At 36.5% G+C, this 21,648-nt stretch overlaps 1 protein-coding gene across 5 annotated transcripts in view; it reads left to right on the top strand.

Annotated features, from left to right (window-relative positions):
• Positions 1-21,484, top strand: part of LOC116707713 (MAP/microtubule affinity-regulating kinase 4-like) — a 58,034-nt gene extending 36,550 nt beyond the window's left edge. The window contains exons 9-18 of one of the 5 annotated variants that reach the window (XM_032545186.1): positions 70-189; positions 1,212-1,311; positions 1,644-1,753; positions 2,973-3,162; positions 4,008-4,228; positions 5,059-5,162; positions 9,038-9,310; positions 11,618-11,700; positions 16,242-16,278; positions 18,031-21,484. In XM_032545186.1, the coding sequence (XP_032401077.1) occupies positions 70-189; positions 1,212-1,311; positions 1,644-1,753; positions 2,973-3,162; positions 4,008-4,228; positions 5,059-5,162; positions 9,038-9,310; positions 11,618-11,700; positions 16,242-16,278; positions 18,031-18,379 (1,587 nt within the window). In that variant the 3' untranslated portion in view covers positions 18,380-21,484. Of the gene's footprint in view, positions 1-69; positions 190-1,211; positions 1,312-1,643; positions 1,754-2,972; positions 3,163-4,007; positions 4,229-5,058; positions 5,163-9,037; positions 9,311-11,617; positions 11,701-16,233; positions 16,279-18,030 lie in introns of all 5 variants that reach the window. The other 4 variants (XM_032545189.1, XM_032545190.1, XM_032545187.1 and 1 more) reach the window with 4 other exon arrangements.
• Positions 21,485-21,648: the final 164 nt, after the last annotated feature.

A 21,648-nucleotide genomic window follows, 5' to 3' on the forward strand; every position in this document is an offset into this window, starting at 1 on the left:
CTTTATCTGAATCTAGAGGATAAACATCTAAATTCATGGAGTCTCATATGTTTGCGTTTTTATGCTCAGGAACTGCGGGAGCGGGTTTTACGAGGGAAGTACCGCGTTCCCTTCTACATGTCCACAGACTGTGAGGGAATCCTGCGCCGCTTCCTGGTCCTGAACCCCGCCAAGCGCTGCTCCCTGGAGGTAAACAGGAAACTTTGATCAACTAATCGAGTTTATTTGAACAGCAACAAGGCAGTTCAAAGTGCTTTACATCATAAAAGCATAAAAATGCAAAGTCATAGAACAAACACACAGTCAACAACTGAAGCATCACAATCAATTTGTAGCAAATTGATCCAGTCAGCAGGAAGAGAGAGGGGTGTACATACTTTAGCTTTCTGTAACTAATTTTTATTATGGGCCATTTCAACATCATTAATGTTCTCAAAGGGCAGCATTATTTAATATTTACGGCTGTCGACATTAACGCGTCAGAGCATGCGATTAATACAAAAACGTTAACATGTTAAAATTACATAATGCAGATTAATTGAACTACTTATTTTGCCCAAAGAGCCTCTCTCCAGACCAGGGGTAGATAGTTCTCAGCAGATCGTTATGGACAACGAACAGCAGTGGAAAATGAAAGTTTTCCGCAACAAAAGTTGAAAAGTTTTACTATATTTGAGCTTATGTATAACAGTAGTTGTGACTTTCTTTCTTACTCACTATGTTGATCAGTCAATATGACTGCCTCAGGTAAGCCAGTAAGGTTGAGGCAGCAGAAGTAAGAAATACTGCCATCTGCAGGTTGAAGTTAGTCATATGAACCCAGCATCTCTGCTGTCGTTCAATAGGAAATGAATGAAGAGTTTCTAAATTGAAGTTTAAAACAAAATGGCTTCCTTTAAACCTTCCTGAATATAAAAACCTGGAAAACTGAGAATCTTCAGACATGTTTAGTTTGAGACAATAAAAGATTTTATGAAGGGGCGGGGCAACCAAGAACTATAAAATAAAATGTGTCTGAACAAGTTTGCTACTACTTGTACATGTTTAGTGGAGTAAATTTCCCTTAGTTGCTGTTCGGTACTGGGAGGCTACATTACCTGCTTTCTGCTACAAAAACCAGATAAATGGTTGCATTTTAATTGATTGGAGTGGCGTAGAAGGAGGGGCTTAATCTTTTTTAGTAAAACCCTTTTTCTCTGTCTGGCCATCAGCAAATAATGAAAGATAAGTGGATAAATGTTGGTTACGAAGGCGCCGAGCTGAAGCCCCACGTTGAGCCTGAGGAGGACTTCAGCGACAGCGGCCGCATCGGTGAGTTTTACTTCTATTAGCCTTGGTGTCGCAAGGTGATAAAATGGGTTTTTGCACATTTTATCACCTTTCATCACAGCCAGGTTGCTTTTAATGCTTAAACCTTTTAGAAATATATCTCAGTAGATGTTTTTGATTAGCAAACAGCTGAGAAACAAGGAAATTAGAGAAATTTTGAAACAGAAGGTGAGGAATGAACCTGAGACCAAGAAGGAAGTTTTGATTTTCATCTTTCGTTCAGTTTTTTTTTTGCTGACTGAGAGACTTTGGTTGCAGCTTTAAACGAAGAACTGCATCCTCAGAGATTCATTTCTGTTTCTGATTTCTTGCAGATGTGATTGTAGGGATGGGATTCGACAGAGAGGAGGTTCGAGAGTCTCTGGTTAAATATAAATACAACGAGATCACTGCCATGTACCTGCTGCTGGGACGCAAGACAGAGGTGGAGTGTTTCTCTATTCTTTTTTTTTTGTCTTCTTTGGCTATTAAAATCTGTAAAATGTATTAATTATGCCATCATGATCACATCTTCTGCAGCATTGTGTTAGTTTAATAATAGACATGATGGCATTTCTTTAAAAATGTTGTTTGTTTTGGAGGGAAAAGGTATTTAAATCTGCTTGAAACTCGATTGATTTTGTATTTAACTTTTTAAAAAATAGTTTTAAGTTTTATTCTGTGCATTTTATCTACTGTAAATATGTTTGACTAGCTACTAGATTCTGTACTGTAAAGTCAATCACAAACATTTATGTTGTTTTTTAACAATTTGAGTAGTTTGTCAAGTGAATTTTTATATTAACAATTATTTTCATCCCTGGTAAAGCAAGAAAAATAAGTAAGCATAATGTAGAAAGCTATAGTGAGATTCAGATTCAGTTTAATTCAGAATTAAATAAACACTGCTATTGTTAATAGTTAATATATACTCCATTAAATAAATAAATGTCCCTATGAAAAAAAAAGAAAAAATACTCTTCTTTTAATGAGGATCTTATATTTTTTTAATCAGTTTTATTTATTTCCTTATGGTATTTTATTTTGTGACACTTTTATTTCAAGCTTTTTTATTTTATGTTCTTATACTCAAATGAGGGGGAGGAGTTTAACACAAAGTTTAACAAAAGAAATAATGAAATAGATACATAAATACACCATGAAATAATAAATAAATCTTGAAATAAATAAATAAATAAAGCATATTGACAAAAGCCATAAAATAATATTATTTATTAATACTTATTTTGTTTTTATTTCATGTAGACATTTATTAGTTTCCAAATTTATTACTTATTAATTAATAGCAATTAATAAATTCAACAAAATCAAATTATTTTTTGTGTAAAATTTTTCTGCCAATGTTTTTACACCTCTTCCTCAGGTGGCCAAATAAGAAATACAGTGAATAATGTGCATTATAATGCAGTTGATCTCTAATTATTGTGTAGACAAGGTTTAGAAATGTCAACATTCTTCATTTTATTATTATTTTGATTGGAAATCATTTGAATTAGAAGAGAGACCCTATCGCTCATCTTCTGTATCTAGAAATGTGACTTTACCGCCTTTAAAGGCAGCGTTTCTATGGTTACATGACCTGGACCTGCTCTAATGTAGCGAAAGAAGATCATCCATGCTCATGTTGTCGTTTTGCCTTTCAGACGGACGGTACCGAGTCTCGGTCGGCCAGCAGCCTGAGTCTCGCTCGCGTCCGGCCCAGCGCCATCACCAACGGGATGAGCAAACACTCCACCTCCTCTTCCTCCTCTGGCGCTCAGTCTTCCTCCTCCAGTCACAAGCCTCAGCGAAGCGCCTCGACGTACCACCGCCAGAGACGACACTCCGACTTCTGTAAGCCTAACAGTCAGCATTTTTGTTTCTTTAAGGCAGGCGTGTCCAACTCATTTTCATTTTGGTGACTTAAAGATCATGAATGTTTTCAAAAACCAATTTGTAAACTGTCTGCATTTGAGGAATATTGAATATCTTGTTACATTGATCAGTCCACAGATTTTTTGATTGTTTTCGTGATTTTTTTTTCACAATCAAAAACAATGTGTGATTGTGGTAATAATTTAAAAATATTCTCAAGAAATGTAGTGATATTTAAACTGTAATTGTGATTCGTTTTTACTTGTCATGTTGGTCGCAGTCAGTATGGCTGCCTCGGTCTTACTTGGTATCAGGAAAGGCGGAGGTACCTGGGTCAAATATAAAAAATATTTGCAAGAATTATTTTGATATTTGAGCTCATCTATGATGACAATTGTGTCTTTTTTTTACTCATCATAATGATGATCAATATGGCAGCAGAAGTAAGAAATACTGCCATCTGCAGGTTGGAGTTGGTCATTTAAACACAATGTCCTTGAAAATGTTTGCATAAAATTTGCAATAAACTCATAATTATACTTTAGCTTGAAAAAGTGTAGCGATCTGTTGATTTTTGCATGAATCTCCACAAAAAAAAAGCACTGATTGTTACAATTTGGTACCATTTAGATAAAAACTGTTTCTATTTGATTGATAAAATAATATTTAAGCACTCAGCTGTTATCTTGAAGCGTTTATTTACATGTCTCACTGGAGGACAGAGGGACACGTTAAGGCGTCCCGGATTTGGCCCCTGGGCCTTGAGTTTGAATGTGTTTTAAGGTGATATTTGTAGGTAAACTGTTTCGGTTTTCGTCCGTTAGGTGGTCCAGCTGCTCCGGGGTCGGCTCACCCCAAACGAAGCCCCAGCGGCGTGGGCGAGGCCGCGGCCCTCAAAGAAGAGCGGCTCTCCGTACGCAAGCCTAGCGGCTCCACTGTGGGCTCCCGCAGCATCCCAACCCCGTCCAGTCCCATGGTTAGCTCCGCCCACAACCCAAATAAAGCAGAGATCCCCGACAGACGCAAGGAGGTCAATTCGACTGTGGTAAGGCCTCATAATTCAGTTTTCTCAGATTACAGCAGACCAACAGAGGAAAAAAACTATTTTAGAGGAGATTTACTAATTTGGAGGTTTATCAATGAATGAATATATATCAGTTTAGCCTGAGATTTACTCCTGGATATTTTGCACAGCAGAGGTTTGCAACCACTACTCTAGAAAGCAGCAGCCTGCAGACTCTCAGATAAACCCTAAGGAGATATTTTCTGGCTTTGATTAACTGGATTAATCAGATTAATCGATTTGTTATGAAAACCACATGAGCGGATGGGTGAATTTCTTTAGGTATCTGATACTGAACAGATACATCCTGGTAAGCTCTGCTGATCTCATCAATATCCATTAGAACTAGAGCTGAAGTGATTAAGCTTGATTAATTGATTATTGAAATAATTGTCAACCAATTTAATAACTTATTAATCGCTAACTGGAGCATATAGACTCAAAATTAAACCATTTGCTGAGAAAACAACACAATCAGAGCAGTAATTAAACCAAAACTGTACAAAGATATTTTGCACTTAAGATAAAAAAATGTTAGGCTTTTTAAAAAAATTAGCTTTACCTTGTTCATATTCTTTTAAAATAAAATCTCCCATTTTGCCTGTTTTGCCACCCAATTATCACAGGTCAGCCCTGCACTGTATTGATGTTTGTCCTGCAGAAAGAGCTAAACATTTCTGCTTCAGTGAAAAAATGAAAAAGCTTATTAATTGATTAATCGTCAGAAAAATTGATTACTGAAATAATAGTTAGTTATTGCCGGACCTAACAGGTTCATATTTGTGAAATTTGTTGTTTATACTTTCTTCCAGAATAACATCCCTTCCAGTGCCATGACTCGCAGGAACACGTACGTGTGTACGGACCGATCCGGCGCCGACAGACCATCTCTGCTGCAAAACGGCAAAGAAAACAGGTAAAACCTTCGGCCTCCCGGTGCATTCATTGATTCTCTCTGGGTACTCCAGCTTCCTCCTGCTGTTCAAACATTCAGTGAATTCTGTGAGACTCCGTTTTTGTCGTGGATTCCATTTTGTTTGTTAAACTCTGTTTGCATTTCCTGCTGGCCATTTTGTTCGTCTGTATCCATTCTACAGCCAGCTTGGGATCATTTCTCTTACCGAGACATCCAAGTTCCAACCATTTAGCTCATGGGTGTCCAAAGTACGGCGCAGGGGTTATTTGTGGCCCTTGAACTGATTTTGTGCGGCACCCACCTGCAATTAGTTACAAATTTGACCTGTCCAGTACACATGTTTGATGCCGATGGAGAATTTGTACTTGTCCTGAGGGTAAAAATCATTAACAACATATTTTTCTTACAATTAAAACATTTTAAGTACAGCACAAAGTATCTGTATTTTTATAAACAAGCTTTTATAATAAGTAGAACCATGTTGATCCAGAGACTTTTACTGAAAAGCCGATTTTGCTGCACCCAAATCAGCTTTTATCCAATTAATTAAACTTGTCTAAATACTGGTAGGAGTTTTGAAAGAAAGTGACCCAGATCCAGTTCTTATTCTGAGAATAAATTTGTTCAATCTAAATACTGTACTGTTTTTTTACTTTTATTCTGTCCACTTTCTGTGTTGAGAGCTTAAATTTTTGACTTGTTGAACTAATAAAGGATTAACTTATCTTTTCTTAATTGATTACAAACTCTGCAATTAATCCAGTTAAAAGCTTGAATTCAGTCCCTTCGCTATAATAATGTGACAGAGTTCACCTAATTATATTTATAGCTCATATTTTTAGCTGAATCATTTTCCTCATTGCTGCAATACTGACTGAATTTTGAGTTTAGCTGTAAGATTAGTGTTTATAAGTCATATTTAGAGGAGGATAATCTTCCTCCCATGTCTCTTTCTGATAGCGGTGGGAGGAATGGAAGATCACTTTAAGCCAATAAGAGAGCATGTTTGAGTTTTTCTTTCTGTCTTCCTCCACCACTTGCTGTTGGATTCGGGTATTACACAGAAACCACAGCCTTTTTGTCTTGGTTTTACGATTCATTGGGTGATGTTGGAGGAAGTGTGACAGAAAGAGGAAATGTGAAGGGAAAGGAGTCGAGCAGCCGGACGTGTCCTAACGTGACCCTCTTGCTGTCCCAGAGACCTCGTCAATGTGACGCCGCGCCACATGGCGGGTCTATCACGCGCCGCGCCAATCGCAAACACATCCTCACTGGCACATTTAGATCGGAGACAGATACTTAGAGACCTAAAAATGTTCATCTTTATTAGTGCAGTGGAATAAAACATGTTATTTACAATAAAAACTGTGCAAATAACAACAGAAATACTGATGATTAATAGATTAATCGGATAAAAACATTCCCATATCCTGCATTCAGTTATCCACTTAAACATAGTTTATACAACATTAAAAAATAAAAATAATTCAATTCTTTCTTCAAATAAGAAAAATATTTTATTGCCTAAAATTCAACAACAGCATTCCTTTAGTGAGCCGTTGGTCATTTGCAGCAAAGGATGCATCAGCTGTTCTTGTCACAATAACAAATTTTGCTGGACAATAAATTGTCCCAGAAGTTTTTACGATAAACGATAATATTGTTTTGAGAGCATTTTGAAGTAATGGCAAAACATTCTCTAAGATGTTGTGTCAATAAACATCTTTAAATTCTAATGAACGTTTAACACTGGAACTTTAAAACGTTTTAAATATCCAAAATAAATAAACCAAACAACTAAATGAAGTCTCTGTAAACAAAATTGTCTTTCAGAAAAATGGATAGTTGAGACCAAAACACCAGAGTGAAAACTTCTGTCATCCAGTTTTTGGTAGAAAAATGGAGTGAAATGACTGAATTTGTTTTAATTTATCATGTGATTAATTGATTTATTTTGACAGGCAGATAAAAAATAATGTTTCCAATGTCAACATGTGAAAAGCTCCGACCTTTCTGCTTGATTTTACATTAATACAGCGTTGGGCTGATCTGTACATTATTTTTGGGATTAACAGATTAATAATTGGATAAAAAAGGTGCTTAATAGGAAATTATTTTTAACAGAATTGGGTAAAAGATATTTACAGACAAAGGAGATTTTCCTTCTTTTCTGAATATGTTCTTTCAATAAATGGCCTTTTCTTTGAGTCTGTGGAAGCCAGTTTCTAAATTAGTTGACAATTATTTCAGTAAACAATTAATCACGATTAATCGTGTCATCCCTAACTGAAGCAGAAAAGTTTAGCTCTTTCTGCAGGACTAAACATGAATTTGGTGTAGGTAGGGCTGATCTGTGATAACTGGATGACAAAAAAGGTTCATAATAGGAGATTTTAAACAGAATTTGAACCAAGTGAAACCAGGTCACTTGAGGAGTTCTGGGTAGTTACTGGTTAAATGCAAAATATGTATATTTTTATTTGGCATCTGTATACTCCAGTTAACAATTAATCAATTACTAAATTAGTTGATGATTATTTCAATAAATGATTAATCACAATTAATCGTTTCTAACTCTAATGGTTGCTTATGAAGTCAGCAGGGCTCTCCAGGACATTTCTGTGCAGTGGCAGCTACAAAGAGGAATTTATCCATCAACTCGTGGTTTCCATGACGCGTCAGAGTGATTCCTGTCCGCCTTGGTTCTCTTCATATGCCGGCTCCATGTTGCCTCACATATGTCTCAGACTTTTTGTTGCAGCTGTTCAGATTACAACCAAGCACAACTGAAGGGCAGATTTGGACTCAAAGAAGAGGAAAAGTCAGATTTATGCCTCATGTGATGTCACCAGATGAAGTGAAACTTTTATTTTTTCTTTAGAAAAGATAAACTTCATCACCATTCAGCTTTAATTTCCATTAAAATAGACAAACAAGCTGGAAAACTAGCAGTTGTTATAAGTTAGAAATTATATCAACTTTCTGTGTAGAAGTTGACGCGTCTCCTTTAAATCAGCCGCCCTGCTCGTTTTCTGCAGCTTTATTTTTCCTTTGTGCTTGTTGGTCATCACCAGCCGGCGTTTCATTGACGTTAAACGATTTTGCTCTGCAGCGGCTGCTCTCATTCTTAACTCGTCTAATGGGTCTGCCGCGCTTGCACTGTGTGTGAGGGTGTTATCTAGAGCGTTATGAAAAGCAGCCTGAGGCCACCAATGAGCCACGGAGTGTGTGTTCGTGTGTGTTTGTGATAAAGTGTTGACTGACAGGAAGGAAATTAGATGTGAATAAACGAGGGGATGCAGGGGCTCTAAAGAAAGAAATTATAAAGGTTATAATTTCTACAAATCTTGTCTTTCATTATTAATAATAATATTAATGTTTATTTACTTCTCTTTTAACTCAGATACCAGACAGTCAGGCTTAATTAGCTCTGCCTTTATGTTGACGCATATCTGAATGTTTTGGGTTTTAATGAGCCTCTTAAAGTGATGACAGCTGCCTTTGTCAATGACTATTGCATATTTCATGACATTTAATTAAATAGTTTGTATTTTTTTTATTTAAAAATAAAAAGCAAAACAGCCAAAAAAATTATTTCTATTAAATCTAGTCTAAAAACTCGCCTCTTTAGAGATGCTTTTGAAACATGATAACTGGAACATTGACCAACATATTTGATGTGTATTTGCTTGATGATTTTGACAAAATGTTATGTTTATTTCTTGTATGTGTAATATTATACAGTCACCAGTTAGTTGTAATGTTAAGTAATAACTGTATGATGCTTTTATGGTGTAAAGCATTTTGAACCGCCTTGTTGCTGAAATGTGCGATACAAACAAACTTGATTCCTCCTGCTCTTGTGTTTCTTGCAGCACCTTATCCCACCGCCTGCCGTCGGCCTCGCCCTCCTCCCACAGCATCGCCGGCGCCTCCGGCGTCTCGTCCGCCACGCTGTCATCCCGCCTCTCCAGAGGATCCACGGTGAGGAGCACTTTCCACGGGGGTCAGATCAGAGACCGCCGGCCTCCGTCTCACGCCCCGCCGGTGTCCCCGACGCTCTCTCACGACGCCAGCCCGCTGCCCCACGTCAGGAGCCGGGCCCCATCCAACCTGCTCAGCAAGATCACCTCCAAGCTGACCCGCAAGTAAGAGGAGATGCTGAGGTTCAAAGTAGAAAACATTAGGTAGAGAGCATCTGATTTTAGAGTCACCCCTTCAGACCTGACGTCCACTGGAATGGACAAGATGTGTGTCAGGGTTTAAATCAATGGAAAAATAGGGATTTCGTCATTTGAATAATTCTAGTTTCTCATTGACCAGTATTGGTCATTGGCATCAGACAATATACTGCAAAACTATAAAACTGTACCAATTATTTTTGGTCCAGTTTCTAGTGCAAATATTTTAGTTCACTTGAAATAAGACAAAACTAACTTACAAGTAACTTCTCATCAAGAAATAGGAGTTTGTTTTAAGTCGGGCGTCTTTCATTAGCAGATCATAGCATGAAGTCAAGCCACTGACATCCAGCAACATTTTACTCAGAAACCCACTTGGGTTAAAAAATTCTCCTTTTTACTGCTGGAAATGAACCAAAAACAATTTATAGACCAATAAAATAGAAATGAATTGGCTCAAAAAGTTAAATGTAAACATTAAGGCAAATTTCATACAAATGTTGGTTCTGGTGGAAAAGAAAATGCAACTTGTTCACTTGTTCAACGTATTGTTGTTCAGTTAAAGGAGAAAAAATTCACAGTACTATAATTTGTGTTTTTTTAATGGAGAGAAAAAAACAAATTTTGGTCCCTGATAAATTTCATCTTGGGGATTTTGGCTGTCAGTGCGAAAAGTTTGGACACCATTGTGGTAAGTCAGTAATTCATTAATATTGATGAAAAATTACCAGTTCCATTGGAAGATTATTCCACTAAAAACATGGGCAAAATATCTGGTTATAAGTCAAACAATCTGCCAATGGAACTTTTTCATCAATATATAGGAATTATTGACTTAAAATAATCTAATTCTTACTGAAAAGTTATTTTTGTTAGTTTTGTCTTATTTCAGGTGTACTACAATATTAGCACTAGAAATTAGACCACAACTACTTGGTAAGATTTTAAGTTTTTGCAGTGTACGAGCATTGATCTGAAACTAGAAAAGAGGAGGAGGAAGTGTCTATTTACCATCAAAAATGTAAGTTTAAGTTCATGGCAGCCTTATGAAATCGCTCTTGTAATTTTAAATACTTACAGTGATAGTATTTGAAGTTATTTTGAAAATATTTTTCATCATTACATTTTAGGATTTTTGTCAGTCGAGTGTCCATCTCAGTGGATTATTAGCCAATGTTTAATTATTTAGTGTTATTGTGTAAAGAAAAAAGTATCTGCAAGCATTTTACAGTTTGTTTGTGGTTTCAAAATTTATTTATTTTTATTTCACATTTTATTTTTTATGTTTTTATGAGTAAAAATGCTGACGTTCTTGAACTGCTTGTAATTTTTTACTTTTTTCATGCTGTAGCAGAGTAAAAATTGGTTTTGTTTTTTTGCTCTGTTGATAAAAATGAAGTCTGAAGGGGTTAAAATGAACTTTTTCAGAATCTTTTATATTTCTAACAGTTGAATTTTGTTCATTATTTCTGCAGTAACAGCACTTTTTATAGGTTGAATTTATTTTTAAACCTCAACACAAAGGTCATACAGCTAACTTGCTGCCTCTTTCAGTCCTTTCCTTAACCAGTACTAACCTACCAGCCTTCCTTTAAACCAGAACAAGTCAAATCCTGCCCACATTAATGCAAGACCTGGGTCTAATCGTAGTATAGCAAATCTTAAATATGTAACCTGCTCAAATTCTCGATTCCATCTTGATCTAAATGCAGAAAAATTTGCTTAGTTGAATGAATTAAATATTAGGGTTTAACAGTGTGTAGTAAAATGTGTAAAAACCTTGAATTTAAATAATCTTTACACCTGAAATGGTTTGAAAAATCCTAAAAATATTTTTTTCTTTGAGAGAAAAACACATTTTTTTCAAACAAGCAAATTTATTTTTGTAATTTCAATTTGCACAATTGTACTGATATCCCATAATACATGTAAACTGTGACATGGATAGAATTTGATAAAACATTTTTATTTCTATCAGTTGACCCAGGTCTGCAGCTCAGATTGACTTACTGTATGTTTCTTATGGTCTGCTGTTCTTGGCTGCTTATTGTTGCTTTATCTGTTTGATTTCTTTAACAACTTTGGCCTTTTCTTACCAATCACACCTGCCAATCTTCTACCCTTTCTTGGCATTCTGTTTAAATTGTATTCTTCTACCTTTGCTTCCTACTTTGTCATTCTTTTATCCCTTTCACTTTTCTTTTCTTTCTTTCTTTCTTTCTTTCTGCCTCTAACCTCCCGTTCCTCTCATCTTCTCTTCCTCTTGCCTCGCAGGGTCACTCTTGACCCTTCTAAACGTCCGAGCTCAAACAAGTCCATGTCGGGCTGCACCCTCCCGCAGGGGACAAAAACAGTTAGTAAGTTTTCTTCCTTTCCCATGTTTTCTGGCTGCATCTGTCTGTCTGCCTGCCCCACCCTCCAGTTCCTCCGTCGTCCTCCCTTTTCCCTCCATCAGCTGTCCGTCGCAGCTTGCTGTTCAGTGGTGCAAACCTTGACCTGAGGTAAAGCTGCTTTACATGCAGGAAGTGTAATCCCTGCTTTAGTTCAGCTAAAGCTAGTTCTGGGCGATTGAAATATTTCCAATAATTGAATATTTAATTTTTGGAAAATTAGGGTATTTTTTTCACCATAGTTTCCCAGGGCGGCCATCTTCTTTGACAAGCATAGGGGTGGGCGATATGGACTTATAATTTTACCACAATATTTTGTGTTAATATTGTGATGAGGGCAAAAATGATGATGAAAAACAATTTATTACTTCCTTTTTAGGTAACTGTATGGCTGTGACTGCACGGCTCCACAAACATAAATAATGTTTTTGGAAAAACATTCCCATTTGAAATCTGCTTCTTTCTGGCGCCACTTTCTTAAAGAAGTGTGATTTATTTCACTGAAGCTCAAAATTTAGCTGCATATTTTCAAGTTTACTGATATTTACTGATGCTCTAGTTTAGCAAGCAGTGGAGAAAATAGTAAAAGTAACATTTACAATGTCAGTTTCTTAAATTTTTTAACATCATAAATTAAATGCTTTTTAAAATACATAATCATCAGTTATTCTGTGTAGTGTTGTGATATTTCCAAGCTGTGTTGTTGCTTCTCGATGTCATTTATTCAGTCATGTTTCTTTACGTTGTTAATCTTTGGAAATGTTCATTAATCCCAGTTTATTCACCTTTAATGTGACTCAGTGTTTGAGTTCTTTATTCTGCGTTCAAGGCACGCTCTTGACTTTTCATTCCCGTTTTTTTCTGAGGGAACTTGATTTTTAGTTGTTTCTTCTTGTAGAACAGCTTCACCTTCGAGGTGTCTGTCTGTCTCTGTGTGTCTCTGTCTGTCTGCGTCTCCGCTGGCTCGGCTTCATGCTGCGCTGAAATGTTGCTTGAGCTGCAGCGCCGCCATCAGCTTACAAGAAAAAAAACTAGGACAGTAATGTTTTCTTTTTTTACATGGGTTAGGCTTCCTTCTGACTAAGTGATGGATCTAAGTGTTGAGTCAGAAAACACTTAAAGTTGATCAGGAGACAGAAACGACTGAACTGCTCTAGTCTGAGTCATAGAAACGGCATAATGTGTTTAGATATTGCCAGGGAAACCAGAGGGAGCTTGATCACAGATAAATTGTGCTTTGATCTTTTTATGGTTTTTTTCCTATTTTCTCAGTTTTCCTGTATTTTTCTTATTGTTCTTAATTTCCTTCATTTTTTTTTACCCAATTTTCCTTTTTTATTTTTCCTTTTTCCTAATACTCTTTTTCTTTTGTTTCCCTTTTTTCCCCCTTCTCCTCTTTATTTCTTTTGCTCTGTTTTCTTTTATTTTCCCCTTATTTCCCTTTTTCTTTCTTTCTTCTTTTATCCCTTTTTTTCCTTTATTTTCTCTTTTTTCCATTTTCTTTTACCATTTTTTCTTGTGTTCCCTGATTTTTCTCTTGTTTTCCTTTTTATTCCCCTCTTTTTTCCAAATGTGGCTTCAACTAGATTAATAATCTTTGCAGAGTTTTGGAGTGAACCAGGTCTGTTTGGTTCATATTTCAGGTTTCAGCATATGGTGAATGTTCCAGTGTAGCTTGTAATTTTATGTAGAGATGGTGACTTTTAAAGCACTTTATCCATTCAAGGTGTGATATTTCCTATATTTATTGGTCCAATATTATGGACTCTCTCTTATTTCCACATGTATTTAGCATGTAGAAAAGCTAATTTCAACTTCATTTAACTTTTTATCTCTTTTATATGTACTTGATTTTTTTGGTTTGATGTTTCTTTGTTAGGCTTCAGATTTTTCTCACTTTAGATTTTATTTTTCAAAAAACCCTAATAACTCCAGAAAATGACAGTTTTCTTTAACCATGTGTGCCTCAGTGGGGAAGTTTGGGGAAGTATTTGCATCTGTAGCTCTTCAGCCTTGAACCTGTGACATTTAAAGCGTGCAGCATATGTCTGCGCTCTCTGCAGCAGCAGATGCCTGTAAGAGTCGTCTGAGTCTGTAGCAGTCATCCTGACTTACTGACCCGGCATCACTGCTGCTTTAAATCAGGATTAGTTACATAACCAGGATTTATCCTTCTGTTAAACACGGATCACACACACGCCTCTTCCTTAAGACACATGAGTCTGTCTGGTGACACCATTAGCTTCTCCGTCTCTCTTTTTTTTCCTTTTCTACTTTTTTATTTAACTTGTTAGAGGCAACTTTTATTACAACTACTTTGTACTTTCTTTTTAACCACTTAGAAGACTTAGATCTAGCATTTTGTTTTTATTTTTTTTAGGATAATAGAGAACATAAATGCATCTTTTCAAATATCAGTTTGAGGAAAAAGCAAGAATCTTCTGATTTCTATCACCTTGATGTTAAAGGTTGTAGAAAATCTTCCCTGTTTATTTGCTGCAGTTATTTAGATTACACAGTTATTGATCATTGATTATTTAGGCAGAGAGAGTCTTCATGAACACATTGTCTGGGTTTTATTTTGATTTAGTGACACAGTGCAGAGACGAGGCAGTTATTGCTGTTATTAGAAAACAACAGCTGATAAAAAAGAAAAACCTTTGCTCCAACTAACTTTAAAAAATACAAATTTAATTTAAGAAAATTAAACAAACATTTGCGCCATCTAGTGATCATATATGGAAAATGCAGGCTTGTTTGTAACTTGCTTATTTTCTTTTAATCTGTAAAGTTAACTACACTGGTTACAAAAGAGGATTTTCTAAAGAACTTAAACTTGAAGAAATATTTATATTTACATATTTATATTTTATAATCATAATACAATGGTACATATTTTTTTCTTTTATCACACTAACAAACACCAAATTTATTCAGTCTATTTGTCAGATAAAATCTCTTTTAAGATTTTTACTATTTAGATTCATGGTTGGTTAATTTCCAGTCAACATCTTTACTTGCACATTCTCAAGCTTGTATTTCTATCAATATTAGAACTTTGTATTGACCTCAATAGATACTTAATTGTCTGAATTTGGACATTTTGTTCCGGGAATGACTTATAATATAACAGACAAAACAAAAAATAATCAACATCAAAACACACTTAACCGTAGACAAAGTAAAGACAGAAACAACAACTTCCGCTGTAGTTCATTGCTTCTCTGCATGGTATTTAATTATGTGGTAATTTATGAAAGTGCAATTGATTTAAGCATGTTCTCATTTAAACCTACTAAAATGACTACTATCCATCTTAGTATCTGCATTTATGGCTAACCCTAACCCCACCTGTTACATGTTTATCCCTAACTCAGGGGTCTGCAACCTTTGGCTCTTTGAACTTCCCACAATGACTCTTAATAGCTTTTGTTTAAAAAAATTTAACAAAATTAGTCTATATTTTTAAATATACAGAGAACAGCAACTGGAGGTTTTACACAGTTTTTAATTATTTCCACTGGATTTTCACAAAGAATGTTTTCCCACCTGATCGTCCGGTAAGCTTGGTTTGCTTTGGGACCAAAATTGGAACATTTATTACATTTCCAGCTGCTGCTTTTCACACTGTAGTTTGTCAAATGGACTAAACCATTTGAAAAACCTGTTTCCTTCCTCGGCTGTGAGGGCACTGCACCAAGATCCACTGAAGGAAGTAACACAAAAACCTTTGAAAAAGACACTGAGCGCAACCACCTTCTTGTAAATAAGTGTAAATAAAAATGGAGTAGCGTCAGAGCGGTTGTGGGAGTTTTTTTTGTCTTTGGCTAAAGACCACAAGTAATTTCTCCTGCTAGAACTGGATTAGCTTGTTTGTTTTTGTTGTATTTACCCAGAATGCCCTGCACTTTAGTCTGCTTTCTGCTTTTGGCGCGGTCTCTGGTCCAATTGGCATCATTTGACATTTGCAGCTCTAAAAGAGATTTATTTGGCTGTTCTCCGAGCAAAATGGCTCTTTTGGTTGCAAAGATTGCAGGCCCCTGGTCTTATCCAACCTTAACCAAAACTTAATTCACATTCTTCCTCTAAACTGAACCCCTTACAAGCGAAATAGGGGGCTACCACAGTAGCACCAACCTTTGGTCCCCATAGACATAAAGGTCTTCAGGGAGTCGGTGAATGTATTGGGTGGTTGGCCCAATATGTAGCAAAAACAAGTACACACACACACACACACACACACACGCTGACTTTTTGATGATGTTCCTTTGTTACAGTATAAACTCCATCCCACTCCATCCAAACTTCTCACCTGCTTCATGTTGTTGTTTCTCCTTCATCCTGTGTTTCAGAGCAGAGGAGGGTTCTGATGATTAATCTGTGCTTTAAGGGTCCGAGTTGTTCTGTGTTATAGAGGAGGTTTAGAGGACATTGGTTTGTGTTGAATTGATAATATTTGGTTGGTTCCTAATGGATCGTTTTGTTCTTCTTCTTCTTGAGGGTCACAGACCAACCTGAGAGAATCAGCAGATCTCCGGTCACAAGGTGAGTGCAGTGAATCTTGTCTGTCTTACAGATACTTGTTAAAATCTTCATGTTTGAAATCGATTTGGGTAAAGTTGGTTTCCAGTTTAAAATCTAACAAGCTGCGTTTCCAATGCAAATATGCTCAAACCTTTTGTCAGCTTTGCGCTAATTTTGAAGAAACACAATTTCGCAATTGCAGAGTTTCCATTACATGAGAAAAGTAATTAAAATCACATGTGAATAAGTTACACATGTGAATGATGCATTGAAAAGCATCATCCTCCAACTGCTTCCAGTTTTCTTCTTCGTCTTCTTTGTGTTTTGCACCGGTTGTAACATCCGGTTGTTGATCATGTGACCCGTGATGCACAAAAAGGTGTTGCCACTGCAGTTTTGCAAAATAAACCAATTTCTATATGGCCAAGAAAAACCCACCTCATCCTCATTCCTTTTCCCCCTTTTTTACTTTGTTTTTTACATTTTTTTGCCAGTTTTTGCTTTTTTCCTATTTTTTTTTCCTTTTTTCTTTTCTTTTGGCAATTTTCTCTTTTTCCCACTTTTTTCCATTCTCTACTTTTTTTTCTATTCTAGTCTGTTTTCCATTTTTTCCTCTTAATTGTTTTTGTAAGTTTTCACTTTTTTCTCTAATCCCTTTTCTCCTGCTATCCTCCTTTTCTTTTTCCGTTTTCCTTTTTTTTCTATTTACCCTTTTCGTTTTTCCTCTTTCCTTTTTCTGACATTTTCCAGTTTTTTCCTTGTTTCTCTATCTTTGTAATTGAAACATTCATTCCTGTGAGATGCTGCTCACAGGCATCCAGCAGGATTACATCTGTTACATGTTTCCTGTACATCTGTGGCTGGTAGTTTGTAGTTTATCTTACTGAAGCTCTCATTTGCTCCTCTCAGCCTCAGCCTCTCCAGCCCAGTCTCAGGGTAAAAGCAGCAGGTAAAACAGTGGCAGGTCAATGTAATCTATGCAGACTGTGAAGTAGAGCGTGTTGTGATAGATCTAAGATAAATGTTTACATCCTATTTGTACCTTAGAAGGGTTTTAAAATGTGTGGGTTTTTTTTTTGTTTTAATGTTATTGTAGATGAACTGTTGTAAATTTGCATTTATTTTATCTTGATGTTCTGATGGGTATAAATTGTTATTACATCACAGTTAAAGGTCACATTTGTCTATTATGAACTTTTTTTCAATTTTAAAGTGACAAATATGCAATACAATTTAACTGAGAAGCTATCTGATTTGTTAGAGGATAAAAATTTAAACAAACGGCAGCAATAGTGTTTAATAAATTTATGTACACAATACTTTTTTAAAGCACCTTTTCATTTCCTTCCTTTCCCTTTAGCCATTTTTCTTTCCTTCCCAGAAAATGTCTTTGAAAACTTTAATTGAAAGTCTGGCATTTTTATATGAAAAATATACAGAAGCAAATCAACATTTGCTTCTGTATATACAGTATATACTGTATATAACGGCTAGCTTATTTAGATTTAAAGTGACAGAGACCCTAAAACAGCTCAAAATAGGCAGAACTGAGCAGACTAAAATCTCATTATCTAAGAGTGATTTTGTGCAAAAACATGTTCTGTTTAGAGCTATCTTAACATTTTCAAGGAAGAATAAAAAGCCACCTTTAAATTTAAGATACCCTCCATAGGCAGGTGGACAATCTGATAAAAAATTTTTTCTCTTCTCTCTTCCCATTTTTTCAACCACACATTCTTTCCCATCTCTTTAAATTTCATTCCTCTCTACTAGTCGCTATCTATCTGGGCATCAAAAAGCGGCCGAGCCCCGGACCCCCCGATGCGGATGGGATGTGAGGGTCCGGAGCCCCCAGGACCCGGCCGAGGTGGTTCTGGCCCTGCGGGAGGCGGTGCAGGGCTGCGGCTGCCAGGTCCACCTGGCCGGCCCGTTCCTCCTGTCCTGCACCCACGGCGCGGCCGGCGCCCGCGTGGCCTTTGAGGCCGAGGTCTGCCAGCTGCCCAACGGGCCAGGTCAGAGCGGCGTGAAGTTCAGGCGCCTGTGGGGGGCGCCGTTGGCCTTCAGAGACATCGCCGCCAAGGTGTCGAAGGAGCTGGAGCTCCGAGGTGAGGCGGGTAGGTGACAGACTGACACCTCCAGAAAAACACCCGCAGCTCCCAGACTCCTCCCACTCACAGCCGGACGGACTAAAGATGGCCCTTTGACCTCCGACCCCCGCTGAGCTCACACATACACAGCTTGAGGCCATAGAGTTGGACTTTCTTTTTTGTTCAGATTTAACTTCAGGTTGCTGAGAATGACGGAAAACGTCTTGTTGACATTGTTTCTGTCGCTTGTCATCATTCCTTTTTAAAGAGCTGCTATTTAAATGTTTTTTTTAATTATTTTTCTGTGTAATAAGTTCATTTTTTTTGCTTAGTGCTTTTAAAATAGGAGGAAATTGACGACTTTTGTCAATATTGGAAGCAGATGTCACAGAGGAAACCTCCGGCCACTAGGGGGAGACATGCAGAAATGCAGGGACTGCCAACAGACTAAATGGAGCGTAGTTACGTTTCCTCTGTCTGGATACCTGCTGAAAAGTTTGCTCCACCATTTTGTTATGGTAAAAAGTAAGTACACCCTTTTACAGCTATAAAGTTTGCCATATAAGGACATAATGACATTGTTTTGGACTTTAAAATTGTCATTATTTATTCAACAAATATGAAGCCAAGATAAAAAAAAAATTAGTGTCATGGAAAAACTAAGTGCACCCTGTGATTTAGTAGCCTGTAGGGCCTCCTCTGGCAACACCTTGTAGTAAACAGTCTGTTAGACTCAGTTCTTTATAGTTGATTAAATGACTAGTCAAACCCACATCATGATCCCTCCACCACCGTGCTTGGCTGTATGTATTAAACCACGTATGCGTGGTTTTCTCTAAAATGTTCTGCTTTGGTGTCATCTGTCCAGAGCTTCTTTCAGATGAAACATTTTTACGTTTTAACAATGAGATCTTTTAATTTTACTACTTCATTTTGGAGATTTTTTTAGGGCTGCATCGATTGCAGTTTTTTGGCAGATTATCAATCTTTAAAAAGCTTCAATTGACTATTCAGATTTGGCCTCTACCAATTGTGTTTATCTGAAAAGTCACTAAAGATAGCGACAAAGTTGGAGGCAACAGTTGGGGTTTTTCTGACCTTTGCAGAGGTAAATGTAAGTATTCATAAAAATTGGCAGCCATCTTAAATAATATGAATACTCTTAATGTTTATAGAAAAAAATGTGTGGGTTTGCCAAGGCAGCAAATGTTTTTCACACTGATCTGGATCAGTTAATCAATAAAATTTGATAACTTCCCCTTTAATTGCAAGGGAGCATTTAGTTTTTCCACACACATCTTTCCATTGGGAGTTCATTTAGTTCAATATGTGATTACCGTCATTGAATCTTTTGTGTGATTCTCTAAGCTTGAGGTTTGATGCAAATATTTTTTCAATCTAGTAAATATCAAATCACTTTATTTTGTCCTGTTTCTTAAAACTCTAGAACTAAAGGAGGGTGTACTTTCTTTTTACCGTAGTTGGGAAGTGAGCAAAACTGCCAAATAATTAAAAAAAAGAATAATAATTAAATATATTGAGCTCCTTCCCAACACTAAGCTTCAGTCAATGATGAACCTGGTTTTTTACATCATTATTATTATTTACTTTTACGGCACCAATATAATTCAACATGGAAATAATAAACAGGATTTGGTTTACTTTGTGTTATGCTGTAAAAACTAAAGAAAATAAATTCCTTCATTAATCTTTTAGTAAATCCAACAGCTTTTTCTTCCAACTGCAAAACTAAACTCTCTCCCACATCGACGTTAAACTGGTTCAGAACAAAATGGAGGAGTTGGTGCTTCCCTCACTTTGTTCGGTGCCCAGACTGTCTGATTGTTGATGTTTAGAGAAGAAAAGCGCCACAAAGCCAAGGATCGCATGATTTAGACCCAACTGGACTTCATCTACTTCATCTGGTTAAGTTTTGATATTTCTGGAATCTTTAAATAGATTTTGCACTTTTTTTCACATTTTCAGTGGACTGAACCTTAGCCTTTACGTGCAACAACTTTGACTCCTGGCAGAAATGTTGAATCATGACACACTGAGAATATTTTGCAATGTAACGAAAAACATCTGATATGAGGTCGGCAGAGTACACAAAAATTGTACTCGAGTGACAGGAGTTATTTTAAAAAAACACTAAACTGTTTTATTTAGTGTTAGCTATTTAGTGTTAGCTTCCACTAAGTAAAGTGCTTTACCAACATGTTACTTAGTGGAAGCTAACACTAAATACCTATACTAACATGCAGTGGAAGCTAATGCTAAATTGTTACACCAGATTTTACCCAAACTAATATCACTCAAGTAAAAAAACTGAAAGTGCAGTACAGTAAAACTGCTCTTCAAAGTATTTTTTCCCCAAAAAGTTACTCCAATTAAATGTAACAGAGTAAATTTATGGAGTTACTACCCACCTCTGTGTACAACAGTTGATTATAATTAATGTTTCCTTTTTTATCTACTCTTTTTTTTCTCTTTCTGGGGAAATGAAACCATTTTCCATTAATTATAAGGTCATTCATGTTTTTTCAGGTTACAAACATACTTGGGATTTTTTTAATAGATTATTAAACATCCACCATGAGCTGTGCTTCCATAATTTTTGCCAAGAGTTGTAAATCTCAGTTGTTTCTTGGTTCTTTTCCATACAAGCTGTAGATTTCCCAGCACTACTGGTACGACTGTTCCCCCATTGGATTAAAGTTACAGACTGTTAACCAATCAGATTCCTGATTCAAAATGCCAATTTCAAACATCCAAATCCCTGGCATCACTTTGATGTAACAATTAAGATATAACAAATTCTCCATTTTGTTTTATTTTAGGTACTTTGTTGCTCGTCTCTAAGAAAATCTACCAATCTTTGTGGAGTTTTCTGATTACTGGTTTCCGTCAGCGTCTGAAAATGTCAAGCTGTGATTTAGAGGCTAGTTGTTCGACTTTCTGTTTGTTTACTGCTCTGCCTCATCGCCCCAAAATGTTCTCAGACTAATTCATGCTTCAAGACCACTGATTACTTAAATCCAACTTACCGCCGGCTGAGACACCAGAAACGACCGACTTGCAGTCCTGCATGTCTCCTAGGATATAATGTGTGACACAAAATAAAAACCTTCAACCTCTGATATATTTTTATTCTTTCTTCTTTATGCACATTTGGAGAAGATGCATAAACTTTGTTTTCCTCCCCGTGTAACATTAAATCAGAATAAATAATAATAATTTGGGAAATTATGCAAAGACAGACTAGAAAGTATATTTTAAGGCAGAACCTCATTGTAAAATCTAA

This window comes from Xiphophorus hellerii, chromosome 18, assembly GCF_003331165.1.
Source record: "Xiphophorus hellerii strain 12219 chromosome 18, Xiphophorus_hellerii-4.1, whole genome shotgun sequence".
Lineage (NCBI taxonomy): Eukaryota > Metazoa > Chordata > Actinopteri > Cyprinodontiformes > Poeciliidae > Xiphophorus > Xiphophorus hellerii.